Source organism: Pleurodeles waltl, chromosome 2_2, assembly GCF_031143425.1.
Source record: "Pleurodeles waltl isolate 20211129_DDA chromosome 2_2, aPleWal1.hap1.20221129, whole genome shotgun sequence".
In the NCBI taxonomy this organism is placed as follows: domain Eukaryota; kingdom Metazoa; phylum Chordata; class Amphibia; order Caudata; family Salamandridae; genus Pleurodeles; species Pleurodeles waltl.
This window is the reverse complement of record NC_090439.1, coordinates 1,138,963,627-1,138,985,563: the sequence shown is the minus strand read 5'-3', so window position 1 is coordinate 1,138,985,563 and position 21,937 is coordinate 1,138,963,627. Positions and strand designations below refer to the sequence as shown.

At 46.1% G+C, this 21,937-nt stretch overlaps 1 protein-coding gene across 1 annotated transcript in view; it reads left to right on the top strand.

The window, feature by feature from the left end:
• MROH1 (maestro heat like repeat family member 1) overlaps nt 1-21,937 on the top strand; it is a 1,237,492-nt gene that overhangs the window by 561,765 nt on the left and 653,790 nt on the right. Inside the window, exon 17 of the mRNA XM_069221041.1 lies at nt 6,071-6,212. Coding sequence (XP_069077142.1) covers nt 6,071-6,212 — 142 coding nt within the window. The remainder of the gene's footprint in view (nt 1-6,070; nt 6,213-21,937) is intronic.

Here is a 21,937-nt window from a genome sequence, read left to right as displayed (position 1 = left end):
GTTTCACAATCAGAGATCAGTTAATTGCAAGATGCTATTAAAAAAGAATCAAGAAGTATTTTGGTCATATAAACATTACTCACTTGAAAAAGCAGTTGACATTGCTAAAAGCATTAAGCTTTCTTGTAATGATGCTAAGCAACTTGAAGTTTCTTTAGGCAATACTGCAGTTTCGGTGGTGGTAGCTATTAAATCTTTCAGTAGTAATGTTTCTGATAACAAGTAGCACAGTTCATCAAATATTACTTGTCCAGATATTCAATTTAGACAGTCTCATAAAGTTATTTGTTTTAGATGTGGTTCTACACATATTTCTTCTTTTAAGAATTGTCCAGCATTAGGCTAACAATGTAGAAATTGTGGTAAGACTGATCATGTTTTCAGCATATTGTGTACTTATAGAAGAATGTGCAAGTGAAGATATATAGATGATAAGAAAGAGATCTAGTTGTGAGGTATGAAATTGTAGACAGAGAGGCACACTTCTGATCAAGACATTGATGTAATTAGAGAGGGTAAAGAAATCAAACTTCTGGTGGATACCGGAGCACACATTACCATTGTGTCTCAGGAGACGTTTGGTCAGTTATGGACTGGTAAAATATTGTTTGTCCCTAATGCACTAACTGTTGCTGTTTTACACAGTAGAATAGACCTCATTGGATATTTTGGGGCTACTGTTGAAGTTTTGGATGAATCCACCAAAGGAAAAGCATATGTAGCAAAGAAAGGTATTAATGCTATAGGTTGGTTACCCCAAGCAGAATTTAATATGGCCATACAACCTGGTTTAGACAGACCTATTATAATTGGAAAAATTGAGTAAGTTCACTTGAGAATAATTTCTGTATTGAAGAGTGTTTTGATGAAAAATAACAAAGTTTTTCAGGACAAGTTAGGAAGAATAACAGATACCTGATAGAGACTATCAGACTGGATCCAGAAACTTCTCGAGCAGTACCTCTGCATATTGGTAGGTGGCATCAATCAGCTTGACATGACCTGCGCCAGAAGTGACAGGAGCAGTGCCTATGGATGCGCCACCCCTGCATGCTGACATCAGGTCTTCCAGTCAGTGCAGATCCAGAGAAAGCTACCTCTGTCCACTTTTTGCACAACCTTATTGGACTTTGCCTGGCCCTTCTTGGGATTTTGTCTCCCGGTATGTGTTGGATATCCCTCCAGAAAATGGTGAGGTTCAAATGCTACAGCTCCTGCCACCATCCAATGTCTGTGACAGACCCCCACCTAGTTTATCTTTGGTGCTTGGAGCCGGACCACGGTTCTAAGACTTGTGAAGACTGCCACACTATAAAACCCAAGGTGCTGAGGCAATACTCCCTGAAACTTCTGGTAGCCAGAAGTCTGTTGCCTCCACGACGTTCCAGTACCTGGTCACAACGAAGTTCTCGGACCCATTTACAGAGTGATTCCTGATGCCCGTCATCCTGCTCGACACAGTTGGGTAAATCCCACAAGAAATCTAAGGATGCTAAGAGGTCAGAGGGCTTTCTGACTTCACTGTGCTGATCCAAGTCATCAGATGAGGTGCAGGAACAGCGTCACTATAGGTGTCATTCCCACTCAGAGCCTCTGCGCCTCCCTGGGTTTCCAGCAGCCAGAGTGACCCCTTCCCAACTCCAAGATTATTATAAGGCCATGCACTGTATTTTTGGGTGGTCTGACCCCTCTGGAGCGCCTTCGGGCCCCTTGGGTTCAGCTGGAACACCGCAGGCGGGGTCCTCCCTCATCACCAGTCAAGCCCACTGGATTCAGAATGACTGACTGCAAGACCTCCCGTTCCAGCCACATTGTTCCCGGTGGTGTGGAACTCCGACCTTCAGAGTAAGAGCAGGTCCTGCTTTTTTTGACAGGCCTAGCTAGGTCCTGAAGATCCTTATCGATATGCAAATCCCCTTAATGAGACTGCACACAACTAATTACGGTAGCACCTCCCTAGACAATGTCCTGGACTTTCCTAGTGTGGAAGGAGCCTCATTTGCTATGTTGGTTATGAGGTCTGCTGGGATTGTGGAATTTATACTGCCCTCAATGGCAGTCAAGATGCTATGTCTTCACAGAGGGGCTTCAACCTGGTTGACCCCTCAGAATGGCTTCTCCCTTTTAAGAAAGCCCTCACTGATGTTCTGCTTGGGGCCTGGGCCAAGCCTTGCATGAACAATTTCCCACCACCATCACCCCACTGCTGGGAACCGTGCTTACCTCACCCAGCACCCCATCCCGGAGAGCCTGGTTGTGTAGGCCCTCCACATCCATGGTCAACCCTGGGACATTCCCTTCCACACCACTGGGTAGGGAATCCAAGAAGCTTGGACACCCTTGGCAAGAGAATACTCTCTTCCGCCAGCTTTTCACTGTTGGTTGTGAATCAGTTCCTAAAAGATTTCCAACGTATGTTCCCTCCATGACCACTCATGCCCCAATTTACCTTGAACCTGCTCCTAACAATCTTGATGTGCTCGCCCTTTTAAGCCTCTGCACATTTGCTCTCTACAGCTTTTAACCATCAAAAAGGCCTTTCTAGTGGCCATTACTTCGGCCAGGAGGGTTAGCGAACTGCAGGCCTTCTCTCTGTGTGTTCTCCACTCATTACATTCTTCCCAGACAAACTGGTTCACACCTCTTTCACACCAAAGGTAGTGACTCCATCCCATGTTGGTCTGACCATCACACTGCAGACTTTTTATTTGCTCCGCCTCACCCCTTCACAGAAGAGATGCAACTCAACTGCCTGGGCCCAAAAAGTGTGCTTTTGTTCTACATTACATTGAACATACCAAAGAGTTCCGGCTGAAGGATCACATTTTCATTGGGTTTACTGGAGCAAAGAAATGAAGCTATGCAGAAAAGAACCATCTCAAGATGGACTGTATTCTGCATCAAAATATGCAATGCAGTGGCCAAGAAGCCCCCCCTGAGGGCTTGTGTGGTCATTCCACCAGGGTCATGGCTACGACCACTGCGTTAGCTCGCAGAGCCCCAGTCCTGGTTGTGTCAGGCTGCGACGTGGGCATCTCCGCGAGGGTGTACCAATCTCTAATGCCTGGAAAGTTAGGTGCATGATAATGGGCATTTTAACAGTTCCGTCCTCCAGGACCTTCTATTTTAGATTAGTTTAGCAGACCCACCTCTGGGGAGTTATTCCTTTGGTATCTATTCTAAGATAAGGATTACAGTAGTCAATTACACCTTGTTAGAGTAGAGCTCGGCAAAGATTAGGAATTGTTTTTGGGTCCATATCATATTTTGCCTCCTCACATGAGATATTTTGCTGTACTGGTTGATCATTTGTCTATATGGGTTACAGTTGAACCTGTCATTGGACCAACTACTAAAATCTAATTTAATGTTTCCAGAAGATATTTATTCAAAAACTTTTTCCAAACGGTCTCCCTGCCCAGCACATTCGCAGTGCAGACAGTGAGCATTGGGAGGGTGCTGGTGCTTCCTGTTGATTACGAGCCGGCGATGATGCTGATGCCACTTTCCTGCTGGGTTTCAGACGGAAACCATGGGCTGATGAGAGGAAGGGAAGCATCCACGGAATTGTGTACATTTTGGATGATAACATTGTATGCTAGAGAAGGAGACCTGATGATTGAGTTGTGGAAAACGGCTCATGTTAATTCCAATATGAAAAAGAGTATATGCTAAGACAAATGTGATGACATGAAGACAGAGTTGGAGATTGGGTAGAAGTTAATCGATTTTTAGTAAGGAAAGGTTTTCCAAACTTCAGAGACCCTGAATAAGTTTGTGAAGTACAGAGAAATTCTGTGAAGTTATCAGTTGGACACTGGTGGAGTACTTCACAAGTAGCATTGGATCCAAGCATGGGTGGTAGTTCGACAACCAAAGACAAAGGATTACTATCCTGTAAGAAGTTAAATCAAGATATAAAGAAAGGCATGAGTTTTTGATGATGCCCAATAGGAAAGATCTTGCATTAAGTGTACCACCAAAAAAATACAAGATTTTATTCTTTCATAATTTGACTACATTTTAGTGTTTAATATTTGTTGTAATTGGATAATCAGCTCTTTGTGATGGATCTCTAAGGCAAAGAAAGGCAGTGCAGAAGAGGACACTATTCTGGTTGATTGCATAAAATTTTGCTACGCAGTGGGCAAGAAGCATCTCTCTTAGCGATTGAGGTCGGAGCCCACCAGAGCTGAGCCTGCTAATTCTGTGCTGGTACGCGTAGTTTCTGGTCTGGATATTTGTCAGGCTACTGAATGAGCGTCATTGCACACATTCACAAATCACCAATGCCTTGACAGCCAACTGCAAGGACATACTGGCCATTCTGTTCTGCATGACGTCTGAGTCATTCCACAGGCTCATCACCGGGGAAGGTACTGGTTTGGTATCTATTCTAAAGGTGAGAAAGCTGTGGTTAGTAGTATTCATCAGAAGAACAAGTTGATTACCTGTGGTAATGCTCTTTCTAGTGAATAGCTTATCTAGCCACGGAACAATTGGTCTTTGGGCTCCGTGTCAGAAGGTACGGGTGGTGTCCAGAAACATACTGAGGTCACCACACTGGGTGGTGCCTATATCCCGTTCTGACCGCCACTTCTGTGTCGGAGCAAATTTGATGCAGAAACGCACAGCACCACCTACTGGCATGTAGGGGCCATGCTGAAAAACATCTGGATCCAGTCTGGTGCCTGAAAAACATTCCAAAGGTGAGGATTTGGATGTTGTGTCCACCAGAAAGAGCATTACTGAAGGCAAGTAACTGGTTTGTTACAGTGGTTGACATCTGCGGGATAGCCACTCGGTCAACCTTGCATCCATAAGCAAGCATATGCGCCTTACATTCCAGTTCCATTTCCTGGATTGTATTGCTTTGAGACTTATTCAGACATCTGCAGGAAGAAGTATTCATCAGAAGAAAAAGTTACATGCCTTCAGTAACAATATTTGCTGTGGATACTGTATATCTCCAAAGGTTCCTCAGTGCTCTACCTTGTCCCCTGTGAGTTAGAGGAATTATCCTTAGTCATGCAAACTTATCAAATGCTGTATTGCGGGTGTCAGTGATGCTTTCTTGGTTCCTCTCCATGTTTTAATGGAGCACTGAATACATTATAGAAACTGATGCCAGCACGCAGATTGACACACTACATTTTCACGTGTTGTCATATTCTGAGCTCACAGAGGCCCGGTCAGTGCCTTTTGGTTCTACCACCGGTGTTTTTTTAAAGCTATTGAGGGAGAAAATGTTTCGGGATCAAGTATAACATGAGGAAGTTATTCATAGCTGATTATCCACCTTTAGTGCAAGTGATGTAAAAGCTCAGTGGTCTTTTGGGATCAAAGCGATGGAGTCTCTCCTTCACTTTCATGCAGAACATCCAGAACATCACCGCCAGACTCATCCTGGACATCCCCTGCCGGAGCCACATCACTGGCCAACTGAGACCTTCACTGGTCACCTAGCAACAAAAGAATTACCTTCAAGCTCCTCACGCATGCTTACAAAGCCCTGCACAATGCCAAACCTGCATACCTCATCCACTGATTCTCCTTCTGCACTCCAACCAGACTGGTCCTGGCCACCATCCCACGGATCCGCAAGACCACAGCTGTACGAAGATCCTTCTCCTACCTCGCTGCGCAAACCTGGAACTCCCTGCCTCTACCCCTCAGACAATCACCATCAATGTTGCAATTCAGGAACGACCTCAAGACCTGGCTCTTTAACTAATCCACAAATCCACATCTCTCCCCTACCTCCCCCTCAGCTCCTTGAGACCCTCACAGGTGAGTAGTCATGCTTTATAAAAAACCCTGATTGATAGAGTGAGGAATCTGTGGGAAGGTATAGTATCCACCACTGTTACTGAAAGTTAGTTACTCTTTCTTCATTTAACCACGTTCATTCTGCTGCATGTAAGATTTAACATATTTCATTGTGAAGTCATAATACTAATATTAAAGCACTTCTCCAGTATTGTTCTGATGACTGTTTTATCTGTCAGAAATGTTTAATGAAATTTCAATCACTTTGTGTAGCTGCAAAAGTTCCTACTTTCTTTTTCAGGTCATATCTTCATGTCCATATCTGGGAGATGGAAGAGCTGTGGCCGGGCTGCGCCTCTTGGGTGTGATGCAACCAAATATCCATCCAGCAGTGAGTCATATCTGGGAAAAAGAGATCCCAGCCTTGTTAAGCTACCTAGAAGGTAACGCACCTAGACGCTTTGAAGATGAAGTGATTTGTGTGTGTCCGGTTCAGATCAGGAGGCTAGCAGAGGCAGATGTATGTGAGCTAGCAAAGCAAGGGATATGCACATGTGAGTGCAGATGAAGTAAGGTAGGAGCCAAATAAAACCAGTGCATTTATTTTCAGTAATCTCAACACATACGAAGTCTCTAGATTATATTTTAGGTAAATGCAGGACCACTGAAATTGTGGCAGGGGAGGGCCAGATTATGCTGCAGGGTTTAGTAAATAATGCAGCAAGAAAAGGCAAATTATGTGGCATAAGGAGGCACATTTTGTGATCAAAGTACTTTGTTATTGTGTAATTTTTTCACTTGTTAACACTTTCTGGGCATTGGTTCCACATGATTGGCACCAGTTTATTAGCTAAATATTGCAACAGAAAAGTACCCAGTGAATCTTTGCGAAGGACCTTCGTGCTACGTCGCAAGACATGTTCCTGTGTTAGTAACTTTTGAACCGTTTGAACAAGAAGCACATTTTTTTGTTAAAAACTGCAGATTATGTAGCAGGTGATAGATAATGCAGCAAACATAGTTATGCAAAATACTGTGGCCACACATTTGCATAATTTCAGTGGCCCTGGGTAAATTACCCTGATCATATTTACCTATTTCTTCATTGATAGTCATGAATATAAAATATTCCTGCCTGTGTGTGGTGATCTCAGGACACTTTCCTTCCATATAACACAGGAGAGATCTGGCATTGTCATATCCAGTTACAACCTCCATAGCATATGAAGGCTGTTGTTTTCAGAATTCCCAGTTTGACAAATACGAAAGCTTTGCAGCACTAGCTAATCACATGGACACCTTGTTCTACTTTTACAGGAGAAAATCTTGCACCCCCATCATTGCATTCCACGTTATCCTCTTTAAGGGGGGAATCCCATGCATCATTCCTGTATATTGAGTTGTTTAGTTACTACAATAATGTAAATCATATTCAGCATTTAACACCATGTTACTCGATTACCAGAGGGACGTTGAGTATGAGATGCAATAATGTTGATATTCCACATCAACCATGTCGCTTTCGGATATGCAGCCAGTGTACGTAAAAAAAAAATAATAATAATGTACCGGTCATAACCTTCGAAATTTACGACTCAAGAAGAGAATCCATAATTCATCTTTATCCTGTGTTCTTAGCTCCTCCTTATTGCACCTGATTTTGCCATGTTTTAGGGGACACCCCTTGGCATCAAAAACAGGAAACTCAAGTATTTGATACTGGTCCACACCACATCTCCAGCGGGTCACTACTGCCATGTGGTACTGCAACAAACAGGGCGGAGTAAGGTCCTGGACCCTTTGTCAGGAGGCGCTGCGCCTCTGGTCATGGCTGGCACATCAGGACATCACCCTAGTGGTTCAGCATCTGGTGGACTCTCTGAACACCAGAGCAGACGAACTCAGCAGTCGATGCATTATCGATCACGAATGTCATCTCCATCTGGAGGTGGCACAGTGTCTCTTTCAACAGTGGGGAGAGCCTTGGTTAGATTTGTTTGCCTCCTGTAGAGAACGTGCAATGTCAGCTGTTCTGCGCGTTGGAGTTTCCAAGGCCGCACTCGCTTGGAGACACTTCATCTCGAGTGGAACTCTGGCCTCCTATATGTCTTTCCACCTATACCACTTCTGTCTAGAATTCTCATGAAGATCAAGAATGACCGGACCCAAGTGATGTTGGTGGCTTCGGACTGGGCACGGAGAGTACAGTGTCCAGAGCTATTGAGCATGGCCACTGATCCTCCACTCAGACTGCCCCTTCGGGAGGATCTTCTGTCGCAGCAGCAGGGGACGGTTCTCCTCCCGAACCTGTCCTATCTCCGCCTTCATGCGTGGAGATTGAGGGGCAGCAGTTGACAGCTTTTGACTTTCCACCCGAAGTCTGTGATGTAATTGTGGCAGCCAGGCTTCCCTCCACCAAAACGGTATATGCCGGTCATTGGCATAAATTTGTGGCATGGTGTACCAACAAGTCCTTTGATTCCCCTCTCTGCTCCTTTTTCTGCAGTTCTTTTGTTCATTCTTTCTCTTTGGCCCAGCAGGGCTGTGCTTTGGGCACCCTTAAGAGCTATTTATTGGCTATCTCAGCACTTTCATAAAGTGCCTGATCAGCCTTCACTCAATAGTCTCCTATTGTTAGTCGATTCCTTAATTGGCTCACCCATTTGCTTCCTCCCACTCAGTTTATCAGGCCTCAGTGGGACCTCAGTCTTGTCCTTACTTACTTAACGTGTACTTCCTTTGAGCCGATGCACAATTGTCCATTATGGCTCCTTACTTTAATAACTGTTTTTCTTGTTGCCAACACTACTGCTTGCAGAGTGAGTGAGCTTCAGGCTCCATCTTCTAAGCCCCCATTTTTGTTTGTGCACCCTGACAAAGTGGTGTTACGCACTAAGGCTTCATTCCTTCCCAGAGTTGTTACACCTTTTCATGTAGGGCAGTCCATCACTTTGCCTACTTTTTACGCACCTCCACATCTTTCTCATGGGGAGGAGAGACTCCACTGCTTCAATCCAAAAAGAGCATTGGCGTTCTATCTGAATTGTTCCAAAGATTTCTGGGTGGACGATCAACCCTTTGTCAGATATGTGGGTGCGAAGAAAGGGAAGGTGGTGCAAAAACATACCATCTCACCATGGGTACTTCTTTGAATCAAAATGTGCTACGCTTTGGCAAAGAAGCAACCCCCTGAGGGCTTGCACGCTCATTCCACCAGAGCAACTGCTGCTTCCACAGGGTTAGCATGCGGAGTTCCTGTCCTGGATATCTGCCAGGCAGCTACGTGGGAATCCTTGCACACATTTACTAAACATTACTGCCTGGATAGCCAGGTCCATAGGGGTGGCTACTTTGGTCGTTTCTAGTATGATCTTGGTTCGCAGCCCACCTCTGAGGATGGTATTGCTTGGGTATCTATTCTAAGGTAAGGAATCTGCAACTAGAAGTCTCCACCAGATGTACAAGTTACTTACCTTCGGTAACAATATATCTGGTAGAGACATATTCTAGTTGCAGAAGTGGGGAGCACCTCCACCCAGTGCAGGCTTTGTTTCTGACCACTGACAGCACCAAGCCAACCGTCCGACCCCCCCCCCCCCCCACCCCCCACCACACCCCCTCAATGTGGTCGAACATCGTCTGGGAGTGGCAGGCTCGCACCAACAAGTCAGCCCAGCACTAGCAGATTAGCTAACATACAGATGGCATCTCTAAGATGCCCTCTGGGTGCATTTTTCAATAAGTCCAACACTGGCATCAGTATGGGCTTATTGTGCTGAGAGGTTTGATACCAAAACTTCCCAGTATTCAGTGAAGCCATTATGGAGCTGTGGAGTTACTAATGACAAACGCCCAGACCATATACTCTGTATGGCCACACACCACTTAAAATGTCTAAGAATAGACTTAGACACTGTAGAGGCATATTGCTCATGCAGCTATGCCCTCACCTGTGGTATAGCGCACCCTGCCTTAGGGCTGTAAGGCCTACTAAAGGGGTGACTTACCTATGCCACAGGCAGTGGTTTGTGGGCATGGCACCCTGACTTTCTTTTTCTCCCCACCAGCACCACACACAAGCTGCAATGGCAGTGTGCATGTGCTTGGTGAGGAGTCCCCCAGGGCGGCATAATACATGCTGCAGCCTTCGGGGCCTTCCCTGGCCGCTGGGCCCTTGGTACCATGGGTACCTTTTACAATTGTGTGCCAGGGGTGTGCCAGTAGTGGGGATAATGGTACTGATTTTGTAAAAGAACACTGAAACTGTGGCCTGGGTAGCAGGATCCCAGCACACTCATCAGTATAAGGCAAAAGTGGTGTTGAAAGGGGGGGGGTAAACCATGCCAGCAAGGGCCCTTTCCTAGAGTCATTCCAAAAAGGTTTCTTCTACTCAATCCTTAAAGCGAGACAACCTTGGATAGCGCATTTCCCTCCCACTGGGACGTTTGACCTGTCATTTTTTCTGACTATCCACGTGCCTCTTTTCAGCTTTCAAGGTGGTAACTACCCTTGCTACTAGGGATGTTCCCTGTGGAAGCCTTGCCTCTTCCACAGGAAAGTGATTTTGGAAACCCCCACAGTAATGCTGCAAATGCTGGTTCTGGGAAGGCTTCTAACTGGGAGGAGTAAATCTGTTTATTTATGATTGAGGTGTACAGCTCAGTAGTACTGTAATACAAAACAGGGTCAGTCTTTCCCAGGCTGCCCTGAAATGTTGATTTGCAGCACTTACAGGGTGATACTCCAGGATGACCCACACCCCATAAAAAGGACTCAGTGTGGGTAACAATCCCTGTGGGAGAGAAGATGGATAGTTGTGCAATGAATAAAGGAGTTTTGGAAGAGTGATCATTTTTCATAGTGCATTTCTGCTCATCATGAAGAGCAGGAGTGACAGCCAGTTTCACATGTCTCTACTGAGAACTTATCCCCACTGACGGAGCTTATCAGTACGTGCAAGTTGATCTTTTGGGGGTGGCGGCACTAATCTACTCAACCCTGGAGAAAAAGTCTGGTCTGATTTCAGTTAACCACCAGCCCTGAGAGCTGACCAAACTCCTCCAGGGTTTTCATCACGATTGGGCCTTACTCCACTGTGTGACTCAAGTATATGAGGAGGTTGTCCACATCGTGTGATAGCTTATCAGACCACCGAAATTCAGTGATCTGCTTAGTCTAACCCCATGAGCCAGTGGTTCAGTGGCAATGGACAAAAGTAATGTATAGAATGAACATCCCTGCCTCACTTCTTTTCTCAGTCGAAAGGTTTCGAGTAGAGTCTTTGAACATGAGCAAGAAAGCACAAGCCAGAGCCCACAAGGCTCAAGAGAGCAAAGAGGTAGTGCCACAAGACATTATGAAAAGCTTTTTCATAATCTATTAACAAGAGTACCAAGCGTTCCTTTAGCTGAGCGCCCATCATCAGGGCAGCAAAGGTGCATCGGGTGTTGTGTGACAGACCAGTGTGACATGAAGTAACTTTAGTATGCTGTAATACATTTTTAATGACTGTACTCGGATGAGTTGCAAGGATTTTGGAAAGAATTGGAGTCTCAATACTTATCAAGAAAATTTGGGGATATGGTTCACACTTTCTAGAGGGGGTGTCTGGTTTTAGATTGGGTATGACATGGCCTCACTTATCTCAAGCCCCAGTCTTCCTGGCATTTTCAGTCAGATCCAAAAGGGCTTAGATAGTGGGGTAATTAGGTTTTTAGAAAATTCATCCAGGAATCATTTGGATCCAATTGATTTGCCAGATGTAAATTGTTTAATGGCCTCTTGGACCTTCGTGGAATCTGAGATTGTGCTGTCAAGTGTGGTATCTCGTCATGGAAGAACTCCAGCATCAATATTGAAGTTAAGTATTTATTAAGTCGAGAGAAAGGAGGACTCCCTGGCTAGGCCACTGTAAAAGTGTGCAAATTTGTTGGCTATATCTTGTGGCTGAGAGAGAAAACATCTATTCCCACATATTATCTGAGCAGTGGTTCTGAACTCATCTTCTCCTCTCATTGACCAGTATGTTAGCTTGCTCGTTTTAGCACCTGCTCATAGTCGACTTTGCATTGCTAGATATTTTTTAAATGCTTGAATCATTCTCGTCAGCATATGTTGCAGCTTCACCTGCGTGAGGTTATGAGGTTTCACTTCAGTATTAATATTATATATATATATATATATATATATATATATATATATATATATATATATATATATAATAGTCTCTCTTAGCCCCATGTACTACTGTTTCTAATTGAGTAATTTCATATTGTTGGACCTTTAATGATGTGTGATAGTACTAATCTTAAGTCCCCTTATGACCACCTTGTAAGCCTCCCACAGCACCACAGGCAAAATATTGTCATATTACATGATTGGATGTCTTCGACCTTGCGTTTTTTAAGCCACGCAGACACACTCAACATCTAAATTGGGTGGTTGGTGGTTTACCTATGAAATGAAGTTCAATTGGAGTATGAACTGACCAGTTCCATTCATGGATGAATGGGACTGTGTTTTTAATATGGCCTAGGTCTGTTGTAGTCACAAGGAGGATATGTGGGACCAATGTGCATCTGAGAAGAAGGTATACCCTCCACTATAAACTCCTCTGTAGGAAGCTGGCTCTCCATATAGTGCACTAAAATGAAGTATACTGTGCAGACACCAGTGGATCCCACAGTTGGTATTGCAGAGGCAAAAGTAGACAGGGCTAATGTTCTATTTTGTGGTAGTGTGGGCGAGCAGTTAGCACTACTCTCCGAAAAGCCTAAGCCTTTTTTGAACCCACACAGAGAATAAATGAGACACACACTCAAAGAATAAACCAAGACCTATTTAGAAAAATAACATGTCTTTATATATGTTTCAAACCCAAGAACTGCGTAATCAGGTAAGTAGATGTTCGATGGCATCTGTCGCTGTAGATACGCATGTTCTGCAATAGCTCGCCATCTGGTGTTGGGCCGGAGTGTTACAAGTTGTTTTTCTTCGAAGAAGTCTTTCGAGTCACGGGACCGAGTGACTCCTCCTTTTGTCTCCATTGCGCATGGGCGTCGACTCCATCTTCGATTGTTTTTTTTCCGCCATCGGGTTCGGTCGTGTTCCTGTCGCTCCGAGTTTCGGAACGGAAAATTAGCTAATTTTGGAAGATTTTCGTCGGTATTGTTGCGTTCGGGATCGGCGTACTTAGATTCCACATCGCATCGAAGATCGAAGAGCTCCGGTGCCCTTCGGGGTAGTTTTTCGATCCTCCGTCGGGGCCTGGTCGGCCCGACCGCGTGCTGAAGAACGCCGATGGAACGGACCCCGTTCCGTTTCTGCCCCAAATGCCACAATAAATACCCCTACACAGACCAACACTTGGTCTGCAACCTGTGCCTGTCACCTGAGCACAGCGAAGACACCTGCGAGGCCTGTCGTGCGTTCCGGTCCCGAAAAACACTCCGAGACCGTCGAGCCAGAAGACTTCAAATGGCGTCCGCACCGACAGCCCAACGGGAGTTCGAGGAACAGGAAGAAGAAGGTACCTTCTCGATCCAAGACTCAGACTCCGAAGGATTCGTCGATACACAAACCGTGAGTAAGACGTCGAAAACCACACAAAGAAACATTTACAAGGCCCAGGGGACGCCACTGCCACCAGGCCATGGCTCGACCCATAAATTCGGTGACCGACCGTCGGCACCGAAAAAGGCCCAAACAGTGCCGAGATCGTCCGACTCCGGTCGAGACACCGGCACGCAGCCTTCTCGGGACCGAGAAAGTGCTGGAGACAAGCCTCGACACCGAGATGCCGGTGTGGACACGGCTCGACGCCGAGACAGCGGCACCGAAACAGATCGACGCCGAGAGGTTTCGGCCCCGAAAAGGAAAAAAGTCACCTCGGAGCCGAAAAAACACGCAGACAAAGTTTTGACGCCGAAACAAACTGCAAGCGACCCAGCTTCAGGCTCTTATACAGAAGAGCACTCGCTAACCTCCCAAATGCAAAAGCATAGGTTTGAGGAAGAGCTACAAGCAACTGATGTGGACCATACGCAAAAGCGTATCTTCATTCAGCAGGGGACAGGAAAAATAAGCACCCTTCCCCCCATTAGGAGAAAGAGAAGGTTGGAGTTCCAGACGGAACAAGCACCACAACCAAAAGTGGTGAAAAGAGTTACACCACCACCCTCTCCTCCGCCCGTGATTAACGTTTCACCAGCACAAACTCCATCACACTCCCCAGCTCACACCACCATGAGCCAGGGTGACCAAGATCAGGACGCATGGGACCTATACGACGCCCCAGTGTCAGATAACAGCCCGGAGGCATACCCTACAAAGCCATCTCCACCAGAAGACAGCACCGCGTACTCTCAGGTGGTGGCTAGAGCAGCACAATTTCATAACGTAAGCCTCCACTCAGAACAGGTCGAGGATGATTTCTTGTTCAACACACTCTCCTCCACCCACAGCTCCTACCAAAGCCTGCCTATGCTCCCTGGTATGCTCCGGCACGCAAAAGACATATTTAAGGAGCCGGTCAAAAGTAGGGCAATCACACCAAGGGTGGAAAAAAAGTATAAGCCGCCTCCTACGGACCCGGTTTTCATCACTACACAGCTGCCACCAGACTCTGTTGTTGTAGGAGCAGCTAGGAAAAGGGCCAACTCTCACACATCTGGAGATGCACCACCCCCAGATAAAGAAAGCCGCAAGTTCGATGCAGCTGGTAAGAGAGTCGCAGCACAAGCTGCAAACCAGTGGCGCATCGCGAACTCCCAGGCACTACTTGCGCGCTATGACAGAGCCCACTGGGACGAGATGCAACATCTCATTGAACATCTGCCCAAGGACTTCCAAAATAGGGCAAAACAAGTGGTTGAGGAGGGACAGACCATCTCCAACAACCAGATACGTTCCTCCATGGACGCTGCAGATACAGCTGCACGGACAATTAATACATCTGTAACTATCAGAAGGCATGCATGGCTCCGAACGTCTGGATTTAAACCAGAGATTCAACAAGCAGTTCTCAATATGCCTTTTAATGAAAAAGAACTGTTCGGTCCAGAAGTGGACACAGCGATTGAGAAACTCAAAAAAGATACGGACACTGCCAAAGCCATGGGCGCACTCTACTCCCCGCAGAGCAGAGGGAATTACAGCACACTCCGTAAAACGCCCTTTCGAGGGGGGTTTCGGGGTCAAAGCACACAAGCCAGCACCTCACAAGCAACACCGTCCACTTACCAGGGACAGTATAGAGGAGGTTTTCGGGGACTATATAGAGGAGGGCAATTCCCTAGAAATAGAGGGAGATTTCAAAGCCCCAAAACCCCTACTACTAAACAATGACTCACATGTCACTCACCCCCTCCACACAACACCAGTGGGGGGAAGAATAGGTCATTATTACAAAGCATGGGAGGAAATCACTACAGACACTTGGGTTCTAGCAATTATCCAACATGGTTATTGCATAGAATTTCTACAATTCCCTCCAAACATACCACCAAAAGCACAAAATTTAACAACACACCATTCCAATCTCCTGGAGATAGAAGTGCAGGCACTATTGCAAAAGAATGCAATCGAATTAGTGCCAAACACACAAATAAACACAGGAGTTTACTCACTGTACTTTCTGATACCAAAGAAGGACAAAACGCTGAGACCAATCCTAGACCTCAGAGTAGTGAACACTTTCATCAAATCAGACCACTTCCACATGGTCACACTACAAGAAGTATTGCCATTGCTAAAACTACACGACTACATGGCAACTTTAGACCTCAAGGATGCTTATTTCCATATACCAATACACCCATCGCACAGGAAATACCTAAGGTTTGTATTCAAAGGAATACATTACCAATTCAAGGTACTGCCTTTCGGATTAACAACCGCACCAAGAGTCTTTACCAAATGTCTAGCGGTAGTCGCTGCACACATAAGAAGGCAGCAAATACATGTGTTCCCATATTTGGACGACTGGCTAATCAAGGCCCATTCGTTCATACAGTGCTCAAATCACACAAATCAGATCATACAAACCCTCTTCAAACTCGGGTTCACCGTCAATTTCACAAAATCCAAAATTCTGCCACGCAAGGTACAACAATACCTGGGAGCCATAATAGACACATCAAAGGGAGTAGCCACTCCAAGTCCACAAAGAATTCAAAATTTCAACACCATCATACAACGCATGTATCCAACACAAAAGATACAGGCAAAGATGGTATTACAACTCCTAGGCATGATGTCATCATGCATAGCCATTGTCCCAAACGCAAGACTGCACATGAGGCCCTTACAACAATGCCTAGCATCACAGTGGTCTCAAGCACAGGGTCACCTTCTAGATCTGGTGTGAATAGACCGCCAAACTTACCTCTCGCTTCTGTGGTGGAACAACATAAATTTAAACAAGGGGCGGCCTTTCCAAGACCCAGTGCCACAATACGTAATAACAACAGATGCTTCCATGACAGGGTGGGGAGCACACCTCGATCAACACAGCATACAAGGACAATGGAACGTACATCAAACAAAACTGCATATCAATCACCTAGAACTTCTAGCAGTTTTTCAAGCACTAAAAGCTTTCCAACCAATAATAGTTCACAAATACATTCTCGTCAAAACAGACAACATGACAACAATGTATTATCTAAACAAGCAGGGAGGGACGCACTCCACGCAGTTAAGCCTGCTAGCACAAAAAATTTGGCATTGGACAATTCACAACCAAATTCGCCTAATTGCACAGTTTATACCAGGGATACAAAATCAACTCGCAGACAATCTCTCTCGAGATCACCAACAGGTCCACGAATGGGAAATTCACCCCCAAATTCTGAACACTTATTTCAAACTCTGGGGAACACCTCAGATAGACTTGTTTGCGACAAGGGAGAACGCAAAATGCCAAAACTTCGCATCCAGGTACCCACACAAACAATCCCAAGGCAATGCCCTATGGATGAACTGGTCAGGGATATTTGCTTACGCTTTTCCTCCTCTCCCTCTCCTTCCTTACCTGGTAAACAAACTCAGTGAAAGCAAACTCAAACTCATATTGATAGCACCAACTTGGGCAAGGCAACCCTGGTACACAACGCTGCTAGACCTATCAGTGGTACCCTGCATCAAATTGCCCAACAGGCCAGATCTGTTGACACAGCACAACCAAAAGATCAGACACCCAGATCCAGCATCGCTGAATCTAGCAATCTGGCTCCTGAAATCCTAGAATTCGGGCACTTACAACTTACCCAAGAATGTATGGAAGTCATAAAACAAGCAAGAAGGCCATCCACCAGGCACTGCTATGCAAGTAAATGGAAGAGGTTTGTTTGCTACTGCCATATTAATCAAATACAACCATTACACACAACTCCAGAACATGTAGTGGGTTACTTGCTTCACTTACAAAAATCTAACCTAGCTTTCTCTTCCATTAAGATTCACCTTGCAGCAATATCTGCATACCTGCAGACTACCTATTCAACTTCCCTATATAGAATACCAGTCATTAAAGCATTCATGGAGGGCCTTAGGAGAATTATACCACCAAGAACACTACCTGTTCCTTCATGGAACCTAAATGTTGTCCTAACTAGACTTATGGGTCCACCTTTTGAACCCATGCACTCCTGCGACATACAGTTCCTAACCTGGAAGGTGGCATTTCTCATCGCCATTACTTCCCTGAGAAGAGTAAGCGAGATTCAGGCGTTTACTATACAGGAACCTTTTATACAACTACACAAAAATAAAGTCGTCCTAAGGACCAATCCTAAATTTTTGCCAAAGGTTATTTCACCGTTCCATCTAAATCAAACAGTGGAACTTCCAGTGTTCTTTCCACAGCCAGATACCGTAGCTGAAAGGGCACTACATACATTAGATGTCAAAAGAGCATTGATGTATTACATTGACAGAACAAAGAACATCAGAAAGACTAAACAACTCTTTATTGCATTTCAAAAACCTCATGCAGGAAACCCAATTTCAAAACAAGGTATAGCCAGATGGATAGTTAAATGCATCCAAATCTGCTACCTTAAAGCTAAACGACAGCTGCCCATTACACCAAGGGCACACTCAACCAGAAAGAAAGGTGCTACCATGGCCTTTCTAGGAAACATCCCAATGCAAGAAATATGTAAGGCAGCCACATGGTCTACGCCTCACACATTCACCAAGCACTACTGTGTAGACGTGTTATCCGCACAACAAGCCACAGTAGGTCAAGCCGTATTAAGGACATTATTTCAAACTACTTCCACTCCTACAGGCTGATCCACCGCTTTTGGGGAAATAACTGCTTACTAGTCTATGCAGAACATGCGTATCTACAGCGACAGATGCCATCGAACTGAAAATGTCACTTACCCAGTGTACATCTGTTCGTGGCATCAGTCGCAGTAGATTCGCATGTGCCCACCCGCCTCCCCCGGGAGCCTGTAGCAGTTTGGAAGTTACCTTCAATTATTTATATATGTATCATCTCAACCTTAAATAGGTGCATACTTAGTCACTCCATTGCATGGGCACTATTACTACAATTCAACTCCTACCTCACCCTCTGCGGGGAAAAACAATCGAAGATGGAGTCGACGCCCATGCGCAATGGAGACAAAAGGAGGAGTCACTCGGTCCCGTGACTCGAAAGACTTCTTCGAAGAAAAACAACTTGTAACACTCCGGCCCAACACCAGATGGCGAGCTATTGCAGAACATGCGAATCTACTGCGACTGATGCCACGAACAGATGTACACTGGGTAAGTGACATTTTCATTACAAGCATAAATACTTTACAGTTTCAAAAACTAAAACTAAGTGCAATTTTTCAGTTCAGCAATGTTAACCTATGGGAGGAAAACAAGAATACAGTTTTGCAGGTAAGTACATGACATACAAATCCAGTCTTTAGGTTTTTAGGTCAACACCAGGTAGGGTTCAAATCAGTACCAATAGTGGACCTACAGCGGCACAGGCACGGCTGAGTGCAGAGGTCAAATCTGGAGTCACGTGCCCAATGTTAAGCAATGGACAGTGGGGATGAACAAAGATAGACTGCTCATGGGTGAGTAAAGCTGTGTCAGGGGTTGATCCCCTGAGGTTGAGATAATCACAGGGGGGACACAAGGCAGCCACAAACTTACACCCTCAGTGGCACGGGGGGCCGGGTGCAGAGTGCCAAAACAGCATTGGGTGCCCAATGCAAATCAATGGGAGGGATCAGTTTAGGAAAAAGGTTGCAGGCTCGGGCTGTGAGGCTGAACAAAGAAAACAACCCCCTGCCCATGTAAGTTGTGATGCTAGGGGACTTGGGGACACAGTCTGTCCAGCTCCCCAAGGCACAGGGGCTACAGGTGCAGGGGTGTCCTTTGGCGTCTGGAACAGCTTACAGAGCAGGTCGCGTCAGGGGCAGTCTTCAGTTTGAGGCTGCAGGCTTCGAGGCAGAGCCGGGTAGGGGTCATCCCATGGTGGACTCGGGCCAGGATAGCTGGGGAACCTTCACAGGACTAGTGTACCACTTTGACTCGGACTGTGGAGGTATGGTGCAGAGGTGGGTCCAGAGGCGGTTTCGTAGTTCCTCAGGGCAGAGTTCTCTTACTTTTAAAGTTGGTCTCTTCTTGAACAGGTCTGCTGCTCTCCAGAGATCTTGATCTTTGTCGAAAGCAGGCAGTCTTCCCAAAGCTTTGGAGGTTGCTGGGCTGCAGGAGGGGTCGTCTTTTGGCGCTGGATCATTGAGGGCTGCAGACAGGCTGGTAAGGCTGAGGCCAAGTCAGTTGGTGTCTGCAGTTTTCTCTGCTAATGTAACTGTAGTGTCCAGCTCTTCTTAGGTCGTCTGAAATCTGATTTCTGGAGTTCAAGGGTGCCACCTAAATACTGAATTTAGGGGTTTTACAGGTAGTGCCAGGTGGTATCCAGTGGGCTACTCATCTTTAGTGTGACTAAACCCTTTTTATGACCACTTCCATCGGGAAGTGGCCATAACCCTAACCCTAGTAGCCTACATTCCTTCCAAACAAGATAGAGGAACTAGTGTCAACTCCAGCTCGCCTACCTTAGGGGTGGGTCTGGCATGAAGTGAGAACACCTCCTAATCTGCCTAATTTTCCCGCTAGTCCTGCCGCCAAAAGTGGGGTCAGAAACTGGGGGTCAGCCTTCTCCATCTCTTGGAAAGACTTGGGTCGCAGTACAAAGGCAGCAGGGCTTTGATGCTCCCCACCCTGGAATGTCCATCCTGCCTGCATGAGGTGTTAGCACATCTGCCCATAGCAGGCCTTTATTCAGAGCCCTCATGAGCGTTGGCTCTCACCTCAGGAGACCAGAAGTCTGCCTAAAATGGCTGTCCTGGTTTTGACCAGTCAATGTCCGCGCTAAGCATTGGTATGTTTTCAGGGGACACCTCTAAGGTGCCCTCTGAATGTGTGTATTAATAAATCCATCACTGGATTCAGTGACTGTAGGAAGCTGGCCTGGTGTGCGGTGGGTACCTTTGGTGCTTACACCTTATACCAGGTCCAGGTGTCCCCTCTTAGTGAAGTGTAGGCAGTGTCTATAAGAAATACTCTCTAGAGGTAGCTGTAGATGAGCATCCAAGGCTTAGCTAGGAGACATGCAAAACCACTGTAGTCACACAGCACTTAAACACATGAAAGAAAACAGTTGTACAAAAATAAAGGTACTTTCGTTTTGGAACAAATCACCACAAAATACTAGAAAGGTGACCCACCCTTAGGAGGTAAGTAATACACTAACTATATGTACTAGTTATCAGAAATAGGCATAGAAGAGGTTAGAAAACAGTGCAAATAACAATAACCAATAGTGACCCTAGGGGAAGCACAAACCATAAACTAACAAAATGGAATGCTAACAAGATACCTCCACCTTGGTAAGTAAAATGTGTAGAGGAGAGCTGGGGGTATCCGAAAACCACAAAGGTAAGTAATAGTACCCCCCAGGGACCAGGAATGCAGGAGTAAAACACTGGACTTTCCCCAAACCACCCAAAATGAGGAAAAGAAGACACCCAGAGAAGACTGCAAGAAGACCAGCAGTGGATTCCTGAAGAAAGAAGACTTGGGGACAGAGGGGGCGAAGTCCAAGAGTCACAGTGGAGAAATGGAGTAGGAGGTTCTACCCACCCAGCGGTGGATGCAGAAGTTGGTCAGTGGTACTGAAGAACAGGTCAGCACTGGAGCCAGAGAAGAGTTCCTGATGGATGCAGAAGATGCAGATGATGTCCCACGCTGGAAGGAAGATTGCAGATAGGTGTTGATGCATGATTTCCACCAACAAGCCTTTGGCAAAGGCAAACTCGCAGTTAGTGGTAAAGAGGTGCTGCCGGGGACCAGCAAGGCCCAGGAGGACTCAACCCAGGAGGGAGAGTCACAGGGGACCCTCAGCGTCAGTCCACAGGATGGGGACATATAAGTCGCAGAAGGAGCTCATGCAGCACTACAAAAGTGGATTGCACGCCACAGTAGAACCATGCAGGAGGCTGTGCTTTGCAGGATGGAGTGCTGGAGCTACACGTCGCCTGAAGATTCCTTGGAGGAGATGCAAACAAGCCTTAGCAGCTGCAAGATACATGGTGCATGGGGGTACTGTCCTGCATGGGAAGGCAAAGGCTTACCTCCACCAAAGATGGACAGCTGGCAGAGAGGACCAAGAGGACTACTCCGGACCACCACCACCCATGATGCACGATCCAGCAAGCTCAGCTGGAGAGGGGATCCACACAGCCAGTTGTCGCTTGTCTTAGGTGCCTGCAGTTGCAGGGGAGTGACTCCTTCTCTCCTAGGTAGATTCCTCCTTCTTCTTGTGCAGGTTGAAGAGTTGCAGTCTTCTGAAGATGCACAGTGAGGAAATTGTTGCAAAGCTGGCAGGAGCCCTGGAAACAATGTTGCTGAAGAGTCATTCTTGGAAGCAGCTTGTCGGGTCCTGGAGGATCCAGTCGCAGTTCCGGAGGCCAGAAGTCGAAGTGAAGGTTGCAGAGGAGTCCTGCTGGAATCTTGCAAGCCGAATATGAGGACCCACCCAAGAGTCAGATCCTAAATAGCCCTGAAAGGGGGATTGGTCTCCTAACCAGGTAAGCACCTATCAGGAGGGGGCTGTGACGTCACCTGTCTGGCCTGCACACTCAGATGCTCC